Source organism: Microcaecilia unicolor, chromosome 6 (genome assembly GCF_901765095.1).
Source record: "Microcaecilia unicolor chromosome 6, aMicUni1.1, whole genome shotgun sequence".
Classification (NCBI taxonomy): Eukaryota; Metazoa; Chordata; class Amphibia; order Gymnophiona; family Siphonopidae; genus Microcaecilia; species Microcaecilia unicolor.
The window spans coordinates 6,138,978-6,161,303 of NC_044036.1; the positions used below are offsets into that span (position 1 = coordinate 6,138,978).

The 22,326-nt window shown below is 45.6% G+C and overlaps 1 protein-coding gene across 4 annotated transcripts in view; it reads right to left on the bottom strand.

The window, feature by feature from the left end:
* Positions 1-22,326, bottom strand: part of NASP (nuclear autoantigenic sperm protein) — an 84,742-nt gene that overhangs the window by 50,436 nt on the left and 11,980 nt on the right. For all 4 annotated transcript variants that reach the window (XM_030206221.1, XM_030206222.1, XM_030206219.1 and 1 more), the window contains exon 2: positions 19,892-19,939. In XM_030206221.1, the coding sequence (XP_030062081.1) occupies positions 19,892-19,938 (47 nt within the window). In that variant the 5' untranslated portion in view covers position 19,939. The remainder of the gene's footprint in view (positions 1-19,891; positions 19,940-22,326) is intronic.

Below are 22,326 nucleotides of genomic sequence, written 5' to 3' on the forward strand. Positions count from 1 at the left end.
TACATAACTATAATTTGGGTTCCTATTTCCTATATGCATCACTTTGCACTTGCTCACATTAAATGTCATCTGCCATTTAGACACCCAGTCTCCTAATCTCATAAAGTCCTCTTGTAATTTTCCATAATCCTCTTGCAATTTTACAACTTTGTGTCATCAGCAAATTCAATTACCTCACTAGTTACTCCCATTCCCAGATCATTTAGAAATATGTTTTAAAAAAACAGCGGTCTTACCACTATCTACCCTTCTCCAGTGAAAATACTGACCATTTAACCCTACTCTCTGTTTTCTATCTTTTAACCAGTTTTTAATCCACAATAGTACCTCCTATCCCATGACTTTCCAATTTCCTCTGGAGTCTTTCATGAGGTACTTTCCCATGTAAGAGCCAAAACACAGAGTCTACACTCACTGATCATCAATGCATCATACATCAACTTCTGACCCTCATCCCCCGCAATACCACATCAATCATACATTTACTCATAGAAATATGTACACCATGAGGCTCATTTTCAAAGCACTTAGCCTCCCAAAGTTCCATAGAAACCTATGGAACTTAGCCTCCCAAAGTGCTTTGAAAATATGCCTCCATATGTCTTAGTGTCTTAACACGGCCCTTTAAGCTCCCCACTGTCTCTTTCCAATGTTTCAATGTTGATGTCCCATTGTTTTACTCCTACCGACATTTCGATGGTCTCGCATAACTTGTACAACGTAACCCATAACCAAGTTGTAACAAATGTATTTCCATTATTCATATCTTATTGTAAGCCACACTGAGCCCGCAAAGAGGTGGGAAAATGTGGGATACAAATGCAATAAATAAACGCCTTTTGAAAATCCAGATACACAATACTGATCAGCACACCTTTATCCACGTTTGTTCACTCTTTCAAAGAAGTGTAATAGATTGGTGAGGCAAGATTTCCCTTCACTAAATCCATATTGGCTTTTTCTCATTAATCCATGCTTTTGAATATGCTCTAATTTTGTTCTTTACAATAGTCTCTACCATTTTGCCCGGCACTGACTTCAGGCTCACCGGTCTAATTTCCCGGATCTCCTCTGGAACCTTTTTTGAAAATTAGAGTTAGATTGGCCACCCTCCAATCTTCCGGAACCATGCTTGATTTTAAAGATAAATTACATATTACTAACAATAGTTTCACAAGTTCGTTTTTCAATTCTAATCAGTATTCGGGGATGAATACCATCCAGTACAGGAGATTTGCTACTCTTTAAATTGTCAAATTGTACCATTACATCCTCTAGGTTTATAGAGATTTCATTCAGTTTCTCTTACTCATCAGCTTTGAATACCGGTATCTATCCCAAATCTTCCTAGGTGAAGACCGAAGAAAAGAACTAATTTAATCTCTCCGCTATGGCTTTGTCTTCCCTGATCGCCCCCTTTACTTCTTACATAAGTACATAAGTAATGCCATACTGGGAAAAGACCAAGGGTCCATCGAGCCCAGCATCCTGTCCACGACAGCGGCCAATCCAGGCCAAGGGCACCTGGCAAGCTTCCCAAACGTACAAACATTCTATACATGTTATTCCTGGAATTTTGGATTTTTCCAAGTCCATTTTGTAGCGGTTTATGGACTTGTCCTTTAGGAAACCGTCCAACCCCTTTTAAACTCTGCTAAGCTAACCGCCTTCACCACTTTCTCCGGCAATGAATTCCAGAGTTTAATTACGCGTTGGGTGAAGAAACATTTTCTCTGATTTGTTTTAAATTTACTACACTGTAGTTTCATCGCATGCCCCCTAGTCCTAGTATTTTTGGAAAGCGTGAACAGAAGCTTCACATCCACCTGTTCCACTCCACTCATTATTTTATATACTTCTATCATGTCTCCCCTCAGCCGTCTCTTCTCCAAGCTGTATAGCCCTAGCCTCCTTAGTCTTTCTTCATAGGGAAGTAGTCCCATCCCCGCTATCATTTTAGTCGCCCTTCGCTGCACCTTTTCCAATTCTACTATATCTTTCTTGAGATGCGGCGACCAGAATTGAACACAATACTCAAGGTGCGGTCGCACCATGGAGCGATACAACGGCATTATAACATCCTCACACCTGTTTTCCATACCTTTCCTAATAATACCCAACATTCTATTCGCTTTCTTAGCCGCAGCAGCACACTGAGCAGAAGGTTTCAGTGTGTTATCGACGACGACACCCAGATCCCTTTCTTGGTCCGTAACTCCTAACGTGGAACCTTGCATGACGTAGCTATAATTCGGGTTCTTTTTTCCCACATGCATCACCTTGCACTTGCTCACATTAAACGTCATCTGCCATTTAGCCGACCAGTCTCCCAGTCTCGTAAGGTCCTCTTGTAATTTTTCACAATCCTGTCGTGATTTAACGACTTTGAATAACTTTGTGTCATCAGCAAATTTAATTACCTCGCTAGTTACTCCCATCTCTAAATCATTTATAAATATATATATATCTAGCGGTCCAACCGATGCTTTTAATATAACTAAAAAACGTTTTACTATGTATTTTTGCCTCCAACAAAATCTTTTTTTCAAAGTCTCTTTTTGCCTTCCTTATCAGCACTTTCCATTTGACTTGACATTCCTTATGCTGTTTCTTATTATTTTCAGTTGGTTCCTTATTCCATTTTCTGAAGGATTTTCTTTTATTTCTAATAGCTTCTTTCAACTCATTTATTAACCATGCCGGTTGTCGTTTGGTCTTCCTCCCTCCTTTTTTAATACATGGAATATATTTGGCCTGGGCTTGCAGGATGGTATTTTTGAACAGCATCCATGTCTGATGTAAATTTTTGACCTTCAAAGCCGTTCCTCTAATTTTTTTTTTCACAGTTCTTCTCATTTTATCAGTCTCCTTTTTGAAAGTTAAATGCTAACATATTGGATTTCTTGTGTGTACTTACTCCAAAGCCGATATCAAATCTGATCATATTATGATCACTGTTATTAAGCGGCTCCAGCATGATCACCTCCTGCGCTCCACTAAGGACTAGGTCTAGAATTGTTTCCCCTCTTGTTGGTTCCTAAACCAGCTGCTCCATAAAGCAGTCCTTGATTTCATCAAGGAATTTTATCTCCCTAGCATGCCCTGATGTTACATTTACCCAGTCAATATTGGGGTAATTTAAATCACCCATTATTACCGTGTTGTCCAGTTTGTTAGCCTCCCTAATTTCTGATAACATTTCTACATCCATCTGTTTATCCTGACCAGGCGGATGGTAGTACACTCCTATCACTAACCTTTTCCCCTTTACACATGGAATTTCAATCCATAGGGATTCCAATATGTTTTGTTTCCTGCAGAATTTTCAATCTATTAGATTCAATGCCCTCCTTAACATACAAAGCTACCCCTCTACCAATTCGATCTACCCCATGGGGCTCATTTTCAAAGCACTTAGACTTACAAAGTTCCATAGTAACTTATGGCACTTTGTAAGTCTAAGTGCTTTGAAGATACGCCTCTATAAACTACGATATAATTGGTACCCTGGTATGACAGTGTCCTACTGGTTATCCTCCTTCCACCATGTCTCAGAGATGCCTATTATATTGCGTTTTTCATTTAGTGCAATATATTCTAACTCTCCCTTCTTATTTCTTAGGCTTCTGGCATTCACATATAGACATTTGAAACTGTTTGTTGTTCCTATTTACATCTTGCTCAATAGTTGACAGTGTTAATTTGCAATCTTATTGTCTGATTTTTATTTAACGTCACCTGATCTACTATGGTCTCTTTTTGCGGGATACCCTATCTTCCCTGTTTTGGTGATATCTTTGAAAGATACCTTGTTCCGACCATGCGTTTTTGAACGACTGTCTGCCTTCCCCTTGTACTGTTGTGAGATCTTGTCAGGTACTTGTGACCTGGATTGGCCACTGTTGGAAAAAGGATGCTGGGCTTGATGGACCTGTCAGCCTGTCCCAGTATGGCAATACTTATGTACTTATGGGTACTGAAGAAATGAATAGGAGTTAAAAGAAGCCTCAAAAGGTGGGCTTTTAGCCTATATTTGAAGACAGCCAGAGCTGGAGCTTGATGTACTGACTCAAGAAGTCAATTCCAGGCATACTATGCAGCAAGATAAAAGGAAGAGAGCCTGGAATTGGCAGTGGAGGAGAAGAGTAGAGATTTACCCGATGAACAGAGTTCCTGGGGAGAAGTGGAGAGGTACTGAGTTGCACAGTGAATGAACTTGTAAGTCAATAAAAGTAGTTTGAATTGTATGCGGAAACGGATAGGGAGCCAACAGTGACTTGAGCAGAGGGCTAAAATGAGCCTAGCAACACTTGTGGAATATAAGTCGTGCAGAATTTTGAATGGATTTTGAAGGGGAGAGAGATGGCTTAATGGAAGACCTACAAGAAGCAAGTTGCAGCAGTCTAAGCACGAAGTTATAAGAGTGTGGATAAGGGTTTTGGTAGTGTGCTCAGAAAGGAAGGGATGAATTTTGGTGATAGAGAAAAAAAAGTGACAGGCTTTAGAAGTCTGTTGGACATGTGCAGAAAGAGAGAGAGGAGTCAAAGATGACCCCAAGGTTACAAGCTGATGACACAGGTAGGATAAGAGTTATCCACAGAGACAGAGAATGGAGAAGTGGGTTTAGAGGGAAAGATTAAGTTCAGTCTTGGCCATGTTTAGTTTCAGATGGCAGTGAGACATCAGGCAGCAATGTCAGACAGATAGCTGAGACTTGGGCCAGGAATCCTGCTAAACATTTCTGGTGTGGAGAGTCATTAGCATAAAGATGATACTGAAAACCATGGGAGGAGATCAGAGCCCCAAGGGATATGTATAGATGGAGAGAAGAAGAGGTCCCAAGACAGAGCCCTGTGGTACACCAACTGATAGTGGGAAAAAGATGGAGGATCCACTAGAGCATACATTAAAAGTGTGCTGGGAGAGATAAGACAACCAAGGAAGAACAGAGCCCCGAACTCCAAGTGAGAACACTATATCAAGGAGTAGGTGGTGATCAACAGTGTCAAAAGAAGTAGATAAGATCGAGAAAGATAAGGATAGTATAGAAACCTTTTGATCTTGCCAGAACAGGTCATTGGAGACTTTAGCAAGAGCTGTTTCAGTAGAATGTAGAGGGTGAACGCCAGATTGAAGTCGTTCAAGAATAGCTTGAGATGAAAAAGTCAAGACAATGGCAGTAAACAGCACACTCAAATAGCTTGGATAAGGAAGGGAGGAGGGAGATGGGGCAATAGTTGGAAAGACAGATATGGTCCAAAGGTTTTTTTTTTTTGAGGAGAGGTAACTACAGCATGTTTGAAGGCATTAGAAACAGCTGCAGTGGAAAGTGACAGATTGAGGCTGTGACAGATAGAAGGGATGACAGTAGGCGAGAAAGGGCTGACTAGATGAGTGGGAATAGGATCAGAAGAACAGGTAGTGAGTTTAGAGGAGCCTTCACTCGACCCTACTTGTCCCTCTAATTACCGACCCATCTCCCTCCTTCCTTTTCTCTCCAAATTACTTGAGCGTGCTGTTCACCGCCGCTGCCTTGAGTTTCTCTCCTCACATGCTATTCTTGACCCACTACAATCTGGTTTTCGCCCTCTCCACTCAACCGAAACTGCGCTTACTAAAGTCTCCAATGACCTATTACTGGCTAAATCCAGAGGTCAATATTCCATCCTCACTTCTTCTTGATCTTTCCGCTGCTTTTGACACTGTCGATCACAGCATACTTCTCGATACCCTGTCCTCACTTGGATTCCAGGGCTCTCTGTCCTTTCCTGGTTCTCTTCCTACTTCTCCCTCCGCACCTTTAGTGTTCACTCTGGTGGATCCTCTTCTACTTCTATCCCTCTGCCTGTCGGCGTACCTCAGGGTTCTGTTCTTGGTCCCCTCCTCTTCTCTATGTACACTTCTTCCCTTGGTTCATTAATCTCATCCCATGGCTTTTCCTACCATCTCTATGCTGATGACTCCCAAATCTACCTTTCTACCCCTGATATCTCACCTTGCATCCAAACCAAAGTTTCAGCGTGCTTGTCTGACATTGCTGTCTGGATGTCTCAACACCACCTGAAATTAAATATGACCAAAACCGAGCTTCTCATTTTCCCCCCCAAACCCACCTCCCCACTCCCCCCGTTTTCTATTTCTGTTGATGGCTCTCTCATTCTCCCTGTCTCCTCAGCTCGAAACCTTGGGGTCATCTTTGACGCTTCTCTCTCCTTCTCTGCTCATATCCAGCAGATTGCCAAGACCTGTCGTTTCTTTCTTTACAACATCCGTAAAATCCACCCCTTTCTTTCCGAGCACTCTACCAAAACCCTCATCCACACCCTTGTCACCTCTCGTTTAGACTAATGCAAACTGCTTCTTGCTGGCCTCCCACTTAGTCACCTCTCCCCTCTCCAGTCGGTTCAAAACTCTGCTGCCCGTCTCGTCTTCCGCCAGGGTCACTTTACTCATACTACCCCTCTCCTCAAGACCCTTCACTGGCTCCCTATCCGTTTTCGCATCCTGTTCAAACTTCTTCTACTAACCTATAAATGTACTCACTCTGCTGCTCCCCAGTATCTCTCCACATTCGTCCTTCCATACACCCCTTCCCGTGCACTCCGCTCCATGGATAAATCCTTATCATCTGTTCCCTTCTCCACTACTGCCAACTCCAGACTTCGCGCCTTCTGTCTCGCTGCACCCTACGCCTGGAATAAACTTCCTGAGCCCCTACGTCTTGCCCCATCCTTGGCCACCTTTAGATCTAGACAAAGCCCACCTCTTTAACATTGCTTTTGACTCGTAACCACTCGCCTCCACCTACCCTCCTCTCTTCCTTCCCGTTCACATTAATTGATTTGATTACTTTATTTATTTTTTGTCTATTAGATTGTAAGCTCTTTGAGCAGGGACTGTCTTTCTTCTATGTTTGTGCAGCGCTGCGTACGCCTTGTAGCGCTATAGAAATGTTAAATAGTAGTAGTAAAACATGCAGTTTCCTCTTCAGTGATTTCAGAAAAGGAAGAAAAGGTGGCAGGGGTAGAAGGAGGATAGGCAGAGGTGACTTGGTTAATCTTGTGAACTCTGTCATGGAAGTATTCAACCATAGCCTGGTGAGAAAGTGAAAGGGGGGGGGAAGGACATGAAGGCACTTTGAGTAGAGAATTCAGTGTGGCAAAGAGACACTGAAAGTATGAGCTGCAAATAGAAAAAATAAAAACATGGAAAAGAAAATAAGATACCTTTTTTATTGGACATAACTTAATACATTTCTTGAGTTAAGTTATGTCCAATAAAAAAGGTATCTTATTTTCTTTTCCATGTTTTATTTTGTTTGATTTCTATTGATAACCTTAAGAGTGGACTAACACGGCTACCACACTCCTCTACTTCAAATGGCTGTAGAAGTTTTGTTTGGCAAGTGAAAGAGCAGACAGGAAGGAGGACAGCAAGAATTCAAAATGCATGAAGTCAAAATGGCAGATACAATGGCGTTCAAGCAGATTGAGCACAGGAACGCAAGTAGCAGATTCTAGAGGTCAGCCAAGGCTGGGGTTTGGAATGGAGGAGTATCCAGAGCACAGGAGAGAATAGTATTATAGGAAGAGACAGCCTCACTGACAGACTTGGATAAGGTGAAATTAGATCTTACCTGCTAATTTTCTTTCCTCTAGACCCTCCAGACCGGTCAAGACGCATGGGTTATGTCCTCCTACCAGCAGAGGGAGACTGAGAAACACTGAACTTTTGAATACTGTATATATAACCTGTGCAGTACATTCACTAGCCAGTATAACCCTGACAAAGCAGAGAAAACAAAAACACCAACTGGAACTAATAACCCCGTACGTGGTAATTGTCAATTGGACACTTTCCTCATATCCTTCATTGTGTCCTTCAGATAGTGTGTGCTTCCACAGGTGGACTAACAAACACGGTCACACCTGACCAGACTTATCCAAACCAAGTCTGAAACCATAGAATTCACACTCAACAGCTGCCAAGATAGAACAACAGACTACAGACCTCTTGGCCTACAGTACAGACAGGGCGGGCCTTGACCGGTCTGGAGGGTCTAGAGGAAAGAAAATTAGCAGGTAAGATCTAATTTCACCTTCCTCCACGACCCTCCAGACCGGTCAAGACGCATGGGACGTACCCAAGCAGTAATATCTTAAGGGCGGGAACCCCGTAGGCCCGAGGTCAACACCGCAGCCCCAAAGCCTGCCTCTTCCTTGGCATGCACATCAATCCTGTAATGTTTAACAAAGGAATGCAATGACGACCAAACCGCCGCTCGACAAATATCTAACGGAGGAATCAAACTACTCTCCGCCCAGGAGGCCGCCATACTCCTGGTAGAATGAGCCGAAAATTCCTTAGGGACCACGCGGCCCTTCAGCAAATACGCCGACGCAATTGATTCCTTCAACCATCTAGCTATCGTAGCTTTGGAAGCTGCCGCGCCCTTCCTTGCACCACCATGGAGAATGAACAAACGATCAGAAAGCCTATAGTGACGAGTTCTGGAAATGTAACAGCGCAAGACTCTGCGCACATCTAACTTAGCCAGTCGACGCTGCTCTGCATCCCCGGCCAAGTCACCCAAAACTGGCAAGGAAATCACTTGATTCACATGAAACTCTGAGACCACCTTGGGCACAAAGGACGGCACCGGGCGCAACGAAACCTTCTCCTTGGAAAAGGACAAAAAGGGCTCTCTACAAGACAAAGCCTGAAGTTCTGACACCCACCGAGCTGAAGTAATAGCCACCAAGAACACCGTCTTTAGGGACAGATCCTTATCTGAAACAGAAACCAAAGGCTCAAACGGCGGCCTCACCAAAGTATCCAAAACGAGATTCAAATCCCACGAAGGCACCATCCGCCGCCGCGGCGGGCGCAGTAACTTAACACCCTTCAAAAATCGAACCACATCAGGACTAGAAGCTAACGACTTTCCCTGGATCTTCCCACGGAAACACGACAAAGCCGCTACCTGTACCTTCAAGGAAGACAAGGCCAAACCCCTGTCCATACCATCCTGTAAAAACTCCAAGACATCTGTCACCGACGCCCGAAAGGGCAGAACCTGCCTACCTGCACACCAATGCTCAAAAACTCGCCAGACCCGGACATACGCCAACGATGTGGACCGCTTACGCGAACTCAACATCGTATCGATAACTCTGGCCGAAAAACCTTTCTTCCTTAACCTGTGCCTCAAGAGCCAGGCCGTAAGCGAGAACCGATCCGGATCCGGCATAACTATCGGTCCCTGACACAACACCCCTGAATCTGACAACGGCAGAGGATCCGCTATCGCCAACCGCACCAGATCTCCGTACCACGGCCGACGCGGCCAATTCGGGGCTAACAGAATCACTTGTCCGGGGTGTCGAGCAATGCGCTGAATCACCCGACCGACCAACGGCCATGGGGGAAACACATACAGCAACTCCTGCGGCCACGGCATTAGAAGCGCATCTATGCCTTCCGCTCGAGGATCTCTCCGGCGACTGAAAAACCTCTGAACCTGAGTATTGCGGGCCGTTGCCATGAGATCCATCACGGGAAGTCCCCAGACCGACACAATGCGATTGAACACTGACCGATGAAGCGACCACTCTCCTGGGTCTAGAGCATGCCTGCTCAGGTAATCTGCCTCCACGTTGTCTACTCCAGCCACATGTGCCGCGGAGAGCGCCAGAAGATGAACTTCCGCCCATTGACACAACAGCGCCGCCTCCTCCGCGACCGCCTGACTCTTTGTGCCCCCCTGACGGTTGACATAAGCCACGGCGGTGGCGTTGTCGCAAAACACCCGGACTGCTTTCTGCCCCAGCACACTCTGAAACGCCAGAAGCGCTAGTCGAATGGCCCGGGTTTCCAACCGATTGATGGACCACTGAGCTTCTACCCGAGACCAGCGTCCTTGAGCTACCTGACCGAGACAATGAGCTCCCCAGCCCTGAAGACTGGCGTCTGTGACGAGAACCACCCACTGCGGAGCCTCCAACGGCATTCCATTCTCCAGATTGCCTGGGTCTAGCCACCACTGGAGACTGAGGCGTGGGGAAACCGGTAGCTGAAGGCGCACATCCAACTCTTGCGACAGAGGCGCCCACCGACTGAGAAGAGCTGACTGCAACTGCCGCATATGCGCCCGGGCCCACGGAACTACCTCTATGGTGGCCGCCATTAACCCCAGGACTTGCAGGTACTCCCGGGCCGTCGGAGCCGCCTCCGACAGAAATAGCCGAATCTGACTCTGCAACTTGCGAATCCGGGGGCCTGGCAGAAAGACCCGACCGTTCCTGGCATCGAATAGAACCCCCAGGTACTCCAGCGACGGCACCAGGTGACTCTTGCCAAAATTCACTACCCAGCCCAGAGACTGAAGAAAATGCACCACTCGAGCAGTCGACTCCTCGCTCTCCGACTGGGACTTTGCCCGAATCAACCAGTCGTCCAGATACGGGTGCACCAGAACCCCCTGCTTCCGCAAGGCCGCCGCCACTACCACCATGATCTTGGAAAACGTTCGCGGAGCCGTTGCTAATCCGAAAGGCAGAGCACAAAACTGAAAATGCTTCCCCAAAACCGCAAAACGCAGAAATCGCTGATGAGCGGCCCGAATGGGGATGTGCAGATAAGCCTCCGTCAGATCCAAAGACGTGAGAAACTCCCCTTCCCGCACCGCGACAATGACCGACCTCAATGTCTCCATGCGGAAAGTGGGGACTCTGAGGGCTGCATTTACTGCCTTCAGATCTAGGATAGGTCGAAAGGCATCCTCCTTCTTTGGGACCACAAAGTAGATTGAATAGCAGCCCAAGCGGCGCTGAGTGGCGGGAACAGGTACCACCGCCCCCAGACTGATCAGCCGCGCCAACGTGTCTCGCACCGCCGCCCGTTTGAGTCTGGAAAGACAAGGGGACTCCAGGAACCTTTCGGGAGGCGGGCCGTCGAACTCCAGAGCGTACCCGTCTCGCACCACTTCGAGAACCCACTGATCCGATGTGATTTGGGCCCAGTCCTGGTAAAACTGACTCAGCCGAGCCCCTACCCGAACCAGGGCCTGGACCCGCACACCTTCATTGTGAATTACGCCCCGAAACCTGTCCTCCCTGTCCTCCCGCGGAGAAATCACGGCCTCCGCGCCGATTCCCCCGAAAGGACTGTGTTCGCTGGAAAAACCGACCTCTAAAGGCCCCACTAGTCCTCCCGGGCCTATACCGGCGAGCCTCCTTAAACCGACCTCGGGAGGAAGTACCCCTGAACGCCGCCTTAGGACGAAAATCCGGAAGACGAGGGGCCTTGGCATCGCTGAGACCTTTCACCAACTTATCCAAATCCTCACCAAAGAGCATGGCCCCCTTAAATGGAAGAGAACAAAGCTTAGCTTTGGAGGCCGCGTCTGCGACCCAACCTCGCAGCCACAGCGCCCTACGTGCCCCCACCAGCATAGCCATATTCTTGGCCAAAGCTCGGAGCAAATCATAAAGCGCATCAGACAAAAAGGAGGATCCCATTTCCAATTTGGCTAATTCCTGTACCCCGGAGGTCCCAACCTCCACGGAGTCATCAAGGAGTTTCTCGGCCCAACGGAAGCACGCCCTCGCAACCAGCCCCCCACAAATCAAGGCCTGCAGGGCCAGGGCCGACAAATCAAAACTCCGCTTGAGGAAAGCCTCAAGTCTCCTATCCTGGGGATCCCGGAGAGCAGTCCCCCCGTCCACCGGTATAGCCGTGGCTTTGGTGACTGCTGTCACCACCGCATCCACAGTGGGAGCCTTAAAGGAATCTCTATCTTCCTGTGGGAGCGGGTACAGCCTAGACATCGCTTTAGACACTTTACAGGGAGAATCCGGCGAAAGCCACTCTTGAACTACCATATCCCGGATATCCTTATTCATGGGAAAAGACCGAGCCTGCCGCTGGATCCCCTTAACCAAGGGATCCACCTGCCTAGCCTCCCCCAAAACCGCCTCTGGCTGTTCGAACTTAAGGGTGGAAGAAACCTGCTCAATGAGATCTGCAAGCTCTTCCCTGTGAAAAATTCTCACTACAGAAGGATCCTCCCCAGGGACCACCAATTCCGGCTCTTGAGGACCCTCAAACCCCTCAGGATCCGCGCTATCACTCAAGGCCCCTTCAGATCCTACAGGGGAGAATCCCTCCTCGTCGTCCCACTCAAAACGAGGCCTCTTAACCGGGGCCGCACTAGCCCCCTCCCCCAAAGGTGGGGGTCCCGCCTTCCAGGCTTGAAACAGGGTCCATACAAAATCCGGAGGAAAGCCAACGCCTCCTGGACCCTCCGGTGCCAACTTCGGGGCCGATCCGGGAGCAGCCGGGCCAAAAACAGCTGATTCCGCGGGACGCGCGGAATCCAAAATGGCGGCCGTTCCCGCCAAAACTAAATTCGTTGAAAACGGCCCTGCCGACGTTGCTGCTACTCCTGACACCCCCGAACTAGCTGGGGCCTCCGCTATTAACACCGGGGGTGCCGCCACCGGCGCGACCTGCTTTGGATCGCCGCACAGCCGGCACTGACCTCCCGGCGCCTCTATGCCCCGACGCGAGCACGCGCGACAGCAAAGGAGTTTGCCCGCCATAACTTCAAAGCCCCGACCGGCGCAAACACTCTGTTTCACCGCTTTCCCCCACAACAATTAGCCTCTCTGCTCTCTCTCTGCTTCGCCAGCAATAGGAACGGACCTGCCGACCGTTCCTATGTAAAGAAAACTGCAGACGACTCTTAAAGGGATATTACCCACAAAACTGCAGACGGCTCTTAAAGAAATATTACTAATTTCTTTTGGCAGCTGTAAAGTGGGGGCTCTCAAGGCTACAATCAGAGAAAGCAGCCGAGGCACAAGCTGCCAGCGTCTCCAAAGAGAGCAGCACAGGGGGAGGGACCTGAAAACAGGTGTGACACCCCAGGGGGAAAAACTGGGCCCCACCGGACCCAGGGCCCCGAAGCACTTTTTTTTTTTTTTTTTTTTTACCACGTACAGGGCATATGCCAAACCAATAAATAAGGAATTAAGAGGAGAAACCCCCTTAACTATAAAATCAAACTACCTCACCAGACTATTAAAGACTGCACAGGCTGTCCATCTACCTCTGCTGAGACTGAGAAAATACTGGCTAGTGAATGTACTGCACAGGTTATATATACAGTATTCAAAAGTTCAGTGTTTCTCAGTCTCCCTCTGCTGGTAGGAGGACATAACCCATGCGTCTTGACCGGTCTGGAGGGTCGTGGAGGAAGAATGAGTTTCTGTAGATGTTAAAGAATTACAGAAGTTCAAATGGGGCACATAGGCCTTCCAGAGAGGCTGCAGCAAAGGCTACTATTAGCTGAAAATAGTGAGCATGTATCTCTGGAAAACTAAATTACTTGAGCAAACTTGTACATTGTCCACAGGACAGTGTAAAAAAGGACAAGTGCTTACCTGTAACAGGGACTCTCCACTGACAGCAGGGAAACACGCTATGCTTCCTGGTGATGTCACCTGATGTTGCCTGTGTGCTGGAGCTCTCCCCAATTAGACAAGATTAAAATTGAGCATGCTCAGGGGTTCCTGAGTAAACAAAGCCCTCAGTTTGATTTTTTTTACAGCTAATTTGAAGCATCCACTATTGATGAATACTATAGAATAAGGAGGGTGGGTGTGACTATTTCCCTGCAGTCTATGGAGAACCACTGTTACAGATCAACCGAAGACAAGAACAGAATGCAGGCACACTTCCTGGTTGAATCCTAAGCTACAGGTTGCCATCTTTTAGATGATTTTGAGCAACCTATGGAAAAAGGTGGGGTGGATTGTCATTAGCAAGCAAGGAGGTGGTATATGCTAAATCACTCATGCATTTTCATTGTGGATATCCTGAAAACCTGACAAGCTTTGATTCCCATAAAACTGGTCTGGGAACCTCTGCAGTAGTGATTAGTGAAGGTGTGCACTAAGGATGTTTCTGCTTTAGAAATATCAGGTAAAAGCATGTTTCTAAGGTTGGCTACAGATGTAGCCTTTGTTTATAAATTATGAATCCCAATCATAGCAGGGGGCGGTAATCTCAACTGCTGATAACAGAAAGTTATGTAGTCCCTTAACCAGATTAAAAAAAAAAAAAAAAAAAAAGACAAACTTATTACTCTTTCCAAAAATACTAGGACTAGGGGGCACACGATGAAGCTACAAAGTAGTAAATTTAAAACAAGTCAGAGAAAATTTTTCTTCACTCAACATGTAATTAAACTCTGGAATACGTTGCCTGAGAATGTGGTAAAGGCGGTTAGCTTAGTGGGGTTTAAAAAAAGGTTTGGATGGCTTCCTAAAGGAAAAGTCCATAGACCATTATTAAAATGGAGAAAATCCACTGCTTATTTCAAGGTAAGCAGCATAAGATGTATTGTACTTTTTTGGGATCTTGCCAGGTACTTGTGACCTGCATTGGCCACTGTTGGAAACAGGATGCTGGGCTTGACGGACCTTCGGTCTGTCCCAGTATGGCAATACTTATGTACTCCCAACTGTACTTGCTTTTAACCAGTATCCACTAAAGTCAGTTTGTGAGCTGAAATTGCATCTATTTATACATTAACTGCTGACTGCTGAACACTTACGTGAGTACACGTGAGCCTTCTCCCAAAACACCTCCCCCATATAAGCTCCCAGCCATTTCTCCCATAAACAGATGTGATGTGAGAACATTCCCCTCACCTTGCCTAGTGCTGGAGTATACTTGTGACAATTTCTTCCCCAATCCTCCCTTAAATACCACCTTCAATTGCAAGGGTTTGCTATTTTAATTGGTCTTAGCATCCTTCTCCTGCAACAAAAAATCTGAAAATATTTTGGTAAAAAGGTATCTTGGTTGCAACCAGATACTACAGCTGCTGCAAGGATAACAAATTGCCCTGCACAAAGAGATCTGTCATCTGAGCAACCGAACCCCTTTTGAAGAGACAGAAAATATGAGGACAATAGGGCTATAGTCCCTCAACTTACAAAAAGGATCAAGTGTGCCTTGGCTATCCAAATCTTTCCTGCTATGGTGCCACCAAAGTCTTAATGAGATGAGGAAAGAACATAAGTACTGGAACATAAGAACATCATACTGGAACAGATCGAAGGTCCATCAAGCCCAGTATCCTGTTTCCAACAGTGGCCAACCCAGGTCACAAGTACCTGGCAAAACAGTAGTATACATTATATGGTGTGCAGCCAGGCTATCTTTTGCTCCTAAAATGCTGTGAATCTCCATTACCCATCTGAAGTTCAAAAATAGATTGGGGTGTCAAGTGCCCCTGCTCTAGACAAATCCAACAAACCCAACACCAATGCTTTCTGAAGGCCTGCCTGAATAAATGCTAGAATGTGTGCAATCTGAGCAGACAAGGGAGAAAATATGCGGTCAGAACACCAGCCCTCAAACTTGAAGGAGGCACCTCCACACCACCATCGGACTGCGGTTCCCGCCCTGCTTGTTGATTTATGCTGCGCCAAATCTAAAGATGCACTGCCGCCGACCATTTCCTCTACGTCACACAGGTTTCTCAGCTTGCACATACTGCAACACACCAATGCCAGCTGGCGGCTCCCACAGCAGGAACACTGCTTAACTGCCTCCGCGGGAGTCACCACTTGCCCCAGCTGTCACAAGTGCAGCACAATGTTTCCCAAGTGGTTCTGAGTCAAAGTTTAGTTGGACTTACCACTGCCAGCTGCTCCCCCCAAGCTCAAAGTCTCCACAACTCTTACCACAGATGAGAAAGGCTCAGTACTGATAGATGACCTGTTCCTGGCCAGATCCAAAGGTTTCTATTCTATTCTCATCCTTCTCGATCTATCTGCTGCTTTTGACACTGTTGATCACAGCCTACTCCTTGATACGCTGTCCTCACTTGGATTTCAGGGCTCTGTTCTTCCCTGGTTTTCTTCTTTATTTATGGCATTTGTACCCTACATAATCCCACCTTTTTGCAGGCTCAATGTGGCTTACATAGTACCGTCAAGGCATTTGCCCAGTCAGTTGATAACAGATACAAGGTTGTATAGTGATCGTATTGATTATAAGTGGAGGGTCGCAAGGGATGAGGATTGCGTGTTGTCCAGTACTATTATAGTTATGCTGTGTTGCTGGGTGAAGAGCTTACGTGGGGGTCAATGGGGTAGGCCTTTTTGAAGAGGAAGGTTTTCAGTGATTTCCTGAAGTTCAGGTGATCGTGCATTGTTTTCACAGCTTTTGGGAGGCTATTCCATAGTTTTCCACTTATGTAAGAGAAGCCGGATGCGTAAGTTGTTTTGTATTTCAGACCTTTGCAGTTTGGGTAGTGTAGGTTTAGGTACTTCTCCCATCGTACTTTTAGTGTATACTCTAGTGGATCCTCCTCCACTTCTATCCCACTGTCGTTGGTGTACCTCAGGGATCTGTCCTGGGACCTCTTCTTTTCTCCATCTATACTTCTTCCCTTGGTACTCCGATCTCATCTCATGGTTTTCAGTACCATCTTTACGCTGATGACTCCCAGATCTACCTCTCCACACCAGACATTTCAACAGGAATCCAGGCCAAAGTATCAGCCTGCCTGTCTGATGTGTCTGGATGTCTCAGCGCCATCTGAAACTAAACATGATCAAGACTGAGCTTATCTTTCCCCCTAAACCAACCTCTCCTCTTCCCCCATTCTCTATTTCTGTGGATAACACTCATCCTCCCTTTCTCATCAGCTCGTAACCTTGGAGTCATCTTACACTCCTACTACTACTACTATTTAGCATTTCTATAGCGCTACAAGGCGTACGCAGTGCTGCACAAACATAGAAAGACAGACAGTCCCTGCTCAAAGAGCTTACAATCTAATGACCATTAATAAAACAAAACAAAAAAAAAAACCACAAAAAGGCCATTTTTTTATGGCTCTAGTAAAAACGGCCTTAGAGTGTGGGGAAAAACCACACTTAAGGGTGCACTAAGGCCACTTTTACCACAGCTTAGTAAAAATGCCCCTAAGTTAAATACTTATAATTCTTCTTCTCTCTCCTTCTTTGCACATATTCAGCAGACTGCCAAAACCTGTCATTTTTTTCTCTATATCACCAAAATTCGCCCTTTCCTTTCTGAGCACACTACCAGAACCCTCATCCACACTCTTAACTCTCGCTTAGACTATTGCAACTTGCTTCTCACGGGTCTCCCACTTAGCCATCTCTCTCCTCTTCAATCTGTTCAAAATTCTGCTACACGACTAATATTCCGCCAGTGTCGTTATGCTCATATTAGCCCTCTCCTCGTCACTTCACTGGCTTCCTATCCGTTTCCGCATACAGTTCAAACTCCTCTTATTGACCTATAAGTGCATTCACTCTGCAGCTCCTCAGTACCTCGCCACTCTCATCTCTCCCTACACACCTCCCCAGCAACTCCGTTCAATGGGTAAATCTCTTATCTGCGCCCTTCTCCTCCACCGCTAACTCCAGACTCCGTTACTTTTACCTTGCCGCACCATATGCCTGGAATAAACTTCCTGAGCCAGTACATCAAGCTCCATCTATGGCCGTCTTCAAATCTAGGCTAAAAGTCCACCTTTTTTATGCTGCTTTTAACTCCTAACCCTTACTCGCTTGTTCAGTACCCTTATTTTATCACCCCCACCTTAGTAATTCCCTTATCCATTATTTGTCCTGTTTGTCTGCCCTAATTAAGCTCTGTTGAGCAGGGACCGTCTCTTCATGTTCAAGTGTACAGCACTGCATACATCTAGTAGCGTATAGAAATGATAAGTAGTAGTAGTAATGCTATCCCACGCTCTTTCCTTTAAGGTTGTTGTGCTGGAAAAGGAGATCTCCACAGGAAACAGAGGAGAGGTGAAGGGAGGGAAGAAGTAAATTCACTTAGCACCAGGAACAGGGATCTGAAGTCCTCCAGAAATGAGGCTGCAGACTCAAGCGATCCATAAAGCTCAACTGGGGACCAGCTCACCAACAACCAGGAACAAATCATTCAGAACCAGAGACTGAAAAGTGTGTCCACCCACCTGCTGGAAAAGGAAAATACTGAAGAGCTGTCTCAGCTCAGTTTTCAGTTATCTATCTCCACCTGCTGGTTGGACACAACTATCCCACATGTTTTGGAATAGTGGTAAACTACGTAATGGAAGGGCCAGGTGTTTCTGGTGTGGATTTAGTATTGAGGTACAGAAAAAGATGCAGAATCTTGGACAAAGTTTTGTAGAAATTGAAAAAAAAAAAAAAAAAAAAAAGCAGTGCTATCTGCCAGAGGAGTCCCTGCTACTTCTGGAGGAATTGGACTCTGAAGAACAGTATTCTGTGTGTTTATCATGCTCATCTTTATGCTTTTTACTAACCTTGTCCATCTAGAGCATTTGTTGGCCAACAAGATGTTGGCAATTTCACAGCTGAAGTAGTGGTCACTGATTTTTCCTTGCCTGAGAAGGCATTTGCAGCATTTTCATCCTGCACTGTGTGGGAACACTAAGCGGAAGCCGGCACCAGTAAGAGAAAATGAGGCTAGAGAGAACAGAACACTGCTGAGATATAGCTGCATCTAGTTTTAACTGTGCGGTTGAAGCACCATAGAAACTGCACCTCAGTAAATCTCCCCTGCAGTACCTTGGCTGAGTCCATGGAGGAGACCATTACAGCACTTGGACTGAATAGCCATAATCAGAAGAGAGGGGCTCTGAACCCGGAACCCTGCTTCTGATGAAGCGGGGGGGGGGGGGGGGTTGTTTTTTTGTTTTTTTTTTGTTTTTTTAAACAAAACTAGAGAGTGGACCAAAAAAGTGAACTGAAGAGCTTTGTCCAGGCGGGAATCCCCACATGCACATTCAAGCTTAAATTTTAACCTTGCCTAACTGGGGAGAGCTCTGGTCCACAGGCAACGTTGGGTGATGTCACCAGAACTGCCTGCATTCCTTGTACTTCCAGAGAACAGAAATTACTAAACAAAATTGTGTGACTCAAACCTGTTCCAGTTCAGGACTTAAAATTCTTCACAAATAGCAATGCTTAGGCTGCTAGTTGATGTGGATTATTTTAATGATCTTTGTATTTTAATTGTTAGAATTTCCTATTGTGATAATTGAAGAAGTATAGTCTATACAGTAAACAGATGCATACAATGTCCTTTGTTGTCCAATTTTGATGGGCCCTTGCACTAGTACTTCAATAAAACCCAGAAAGAGGAGGCTTAAAGGATGAACACCACGGCAAGAGAATATCACTGTACTATTCTAGTAATGTACTATGAAGGAAAATTTTTGATTTTTGGAACAGTGGCAATGACATGAGACTGATGAGACCTCACTGAGGGTCCCTTTACCAAGCAGCAGTAAAAGGGGCCCTGCCGCACAGCGAGGCTCCCTTCTACCGCCACCCGGTAAAAGGTATTTCTGGACTGGGAACGGAAACGGCCAAGAAGTGCGTGCAACACTTGCAGCGTGGCCATTTCCTGGGGGAGCACTTATAACCTCCTATTTAAGGGGTGGTAAGGGCTCGTGTGGTAGCCCACCGGCATTACAAGCCCCTCAAACTACAAAAATAAAAATTTTAAAAATGACGTGTTGGAAATGGCGCATGCTGGGGGCAAGCACTACCACCGGACTCCGGCGGTAGTCCTTAATTGGCACCCGGCAAGCCTGTGTTGGGCTTGCCGTACCTTTGTAAAAGGGCTCCTGAGTCTTTTCAGATGATTTGGCTTTTGGCTTATAGAACTGAAGTTTGAAAAAAGTTTGTATGGGTAAAGAATCCACCTCAAGCCAAAGACACCACTAACCAGTATTGATACGATGAATATTTTTCAAAGAATGGTTGTTATTTTGACAATTTAAGTGTTTGGACTGTAGCATAGCATTTCTTAGGCCATGACTTACCTGTTAATTTGATCAGTAGAAGTTGATGGAGCAGCAACATCTTCCATCCTACAATCAGGAATACACAAATGGTAAGATCAGTTATTACCAAACTGCTTCCCTCACCCCCCCACTCCAAAAAAAAAAAAAAAAAAGAGCTTGAAACCTGACCCTTATGCCTTTTGATCCCTGCCACTTTATTTAAAAGCTTGGTTTCTAGATCACTAACCCTTTTTGAAGACTGTTTTGTCACATAAATAGAAGTTTGCATGTTATCTGAAAACGTTCTAACATTCTAGGCTTTGTAAAAAGCTCCATATAGGAAAGAACCAGACATCTTTAAAAAAAGCAAATGCTTTTCTGTTTACAGTATTTAACAATGTACAGTTTGAGAAGCTGATAACAGCAGTTTGGGGAGAAAGGATCAAACAGATTCCTTTTAGCATTCCATCTCCTTGTTGCCCTTCTCTTTAGGATTTCTAGTTCTGACAGTTTGATATGCACAACAATATTTAGAGTACAGTCACACCATGGACCTAGGCAGCGGTTCTGTTGTCCATTCCCTTTTTGAATATCCTGATAAGCCACAGCACAGTAAACTGAAAACTTCTATGTACTTTGCACAATGCTTGCAAGACTTTTTTTTTCAATAGTGACTCAAATACCAACTACAGGTTGAAAATGCTGAGTTCTGTATCTTTCCCCTAGATGCATCAGTTCACACTTGGCATCTAAATGGCATGTGAAACCATGTCCAGTAAGTGCCTTCCACAGCTCCTCACAATCCATACTGTACTACTGTCTCATCGTCTCCTGTTTTAACTTGTTTGCCTCCTACAACATAACTAATTTCCTGGTGACGGACTCTCAAATGACCTTCTATAAATACCCTAATAAATTCCTTCCTTCCTTCTTCTTTTCTTAATCTATACACAAAACTAACCATACTTGATATATGGAATAACTATGTTAACAATACTATGTAAGCCCACTTTGAGCCTGCAAATAGGTGGATAAGGTGGGATACAAATGCAATAAATAAAAAAATAATAAATCCAGACATATAACTCTACCAGCTGGTTTCACCTTTAGATATTTTAGCATGCAAACATGTAAATAAGAGGAAAAAAATTTAAAAACTTCTTTGCTAACGCATGACAACTCGTTTCCCTTAAGGCATGTTTATATTTATGCTTATTTCATCAGTAACTACACCACCTTAACTAGCAAAGCAATTTACCTTCCTACCTACATAGTAAGGGAGGTATGAATAAGAAGGACCACCCCACCCTGAGCCTGGAGCGAGACTGATGTTCCAGGGCCAAAGGTAAATCCAAGGCAACAAGAAACATGGTACATCCTGAAGGACAAATCAGATGGTCCCCCCAGAGAACACATCAACAATTTAAGATCCGAGAACAAACATCACATTTCACTAGAGCAGGGAAAAAAAAAAAAAAAAAAAAAAAAAACACACCAGAAGGGACAGAGCACAGAAACCACCAAAAACTTGAAGACAGGGCCGGAAGAAGACTCCTCAAAGACCCCAAGGCCCAGTGGTAGGCTCAAAGTCCAAACTGACGAGAAAAGGAAGACACATCCTATAGACACCAGCCTAAACAACGAACCACTGTCTGCCAGAAGAAGGGTACTAGGCGTGTTGCAACCAAATGGAGTTGCGCCCCACAGCCAGCGATGGAGTTGCATCCTAACTGGAAAAAGCAGCCTCATCCCTGTCTGGAGAAGTAAAACACGGGCACGTGGCGACTACGCTGTCGGAACTCAACAGGGCCCAAGCATAGACCTAGCAGGTCAAAGGAATCTCGCACAGTGCCACATACGTCAAATAGTGCTACTGATAACCAGTACTAGTAGCAAACCACACCATACCTTCCCAACAATAGAAACACTGCAGCCCCAGAAAAGGCACCGTGCTCCACAGAGCAAGATGGAACCCCCCTCCAGGTGCAGAGATGGCTCAATGCCCCAAAGAGTAGGGTTAAATGGTCAGTATTCTCAATGGAGAAAGGTAGATAGTGGGGTTCCTCAGGGGTTTGTGCTGGAATCGCTGCTTTTTAACATTTATAGGTGATCTAGAGATGGGAGTAACACTAGTGAGGTAATTAAATTTGTTTGACGACACAAAGTTATTCAAAGTTGTTAAATCACAAGAGGATTGTGAAAAACTAAAAGAGGACCTTACGAGACTGTGAGACTGGGCGTCTAAATGGCAGATGACGTTTAACAGTGAGCAAGTGCAAAGTGATGCATATGGGAAAGAGGAACCCGAACTATAGCTTCGTGATGCAAGGTTCTACATCAGGGATCACCAACCAGGAAAGGGATCTAGGTGTCATCGTTGTACATGAAACCCTCTGCAAAGTGTGCCCGCAGCTAAGAAAGCAATGGAACGTTAGGTATTATTAGGAAAGGAATGGAAAACAAAAATAATGATG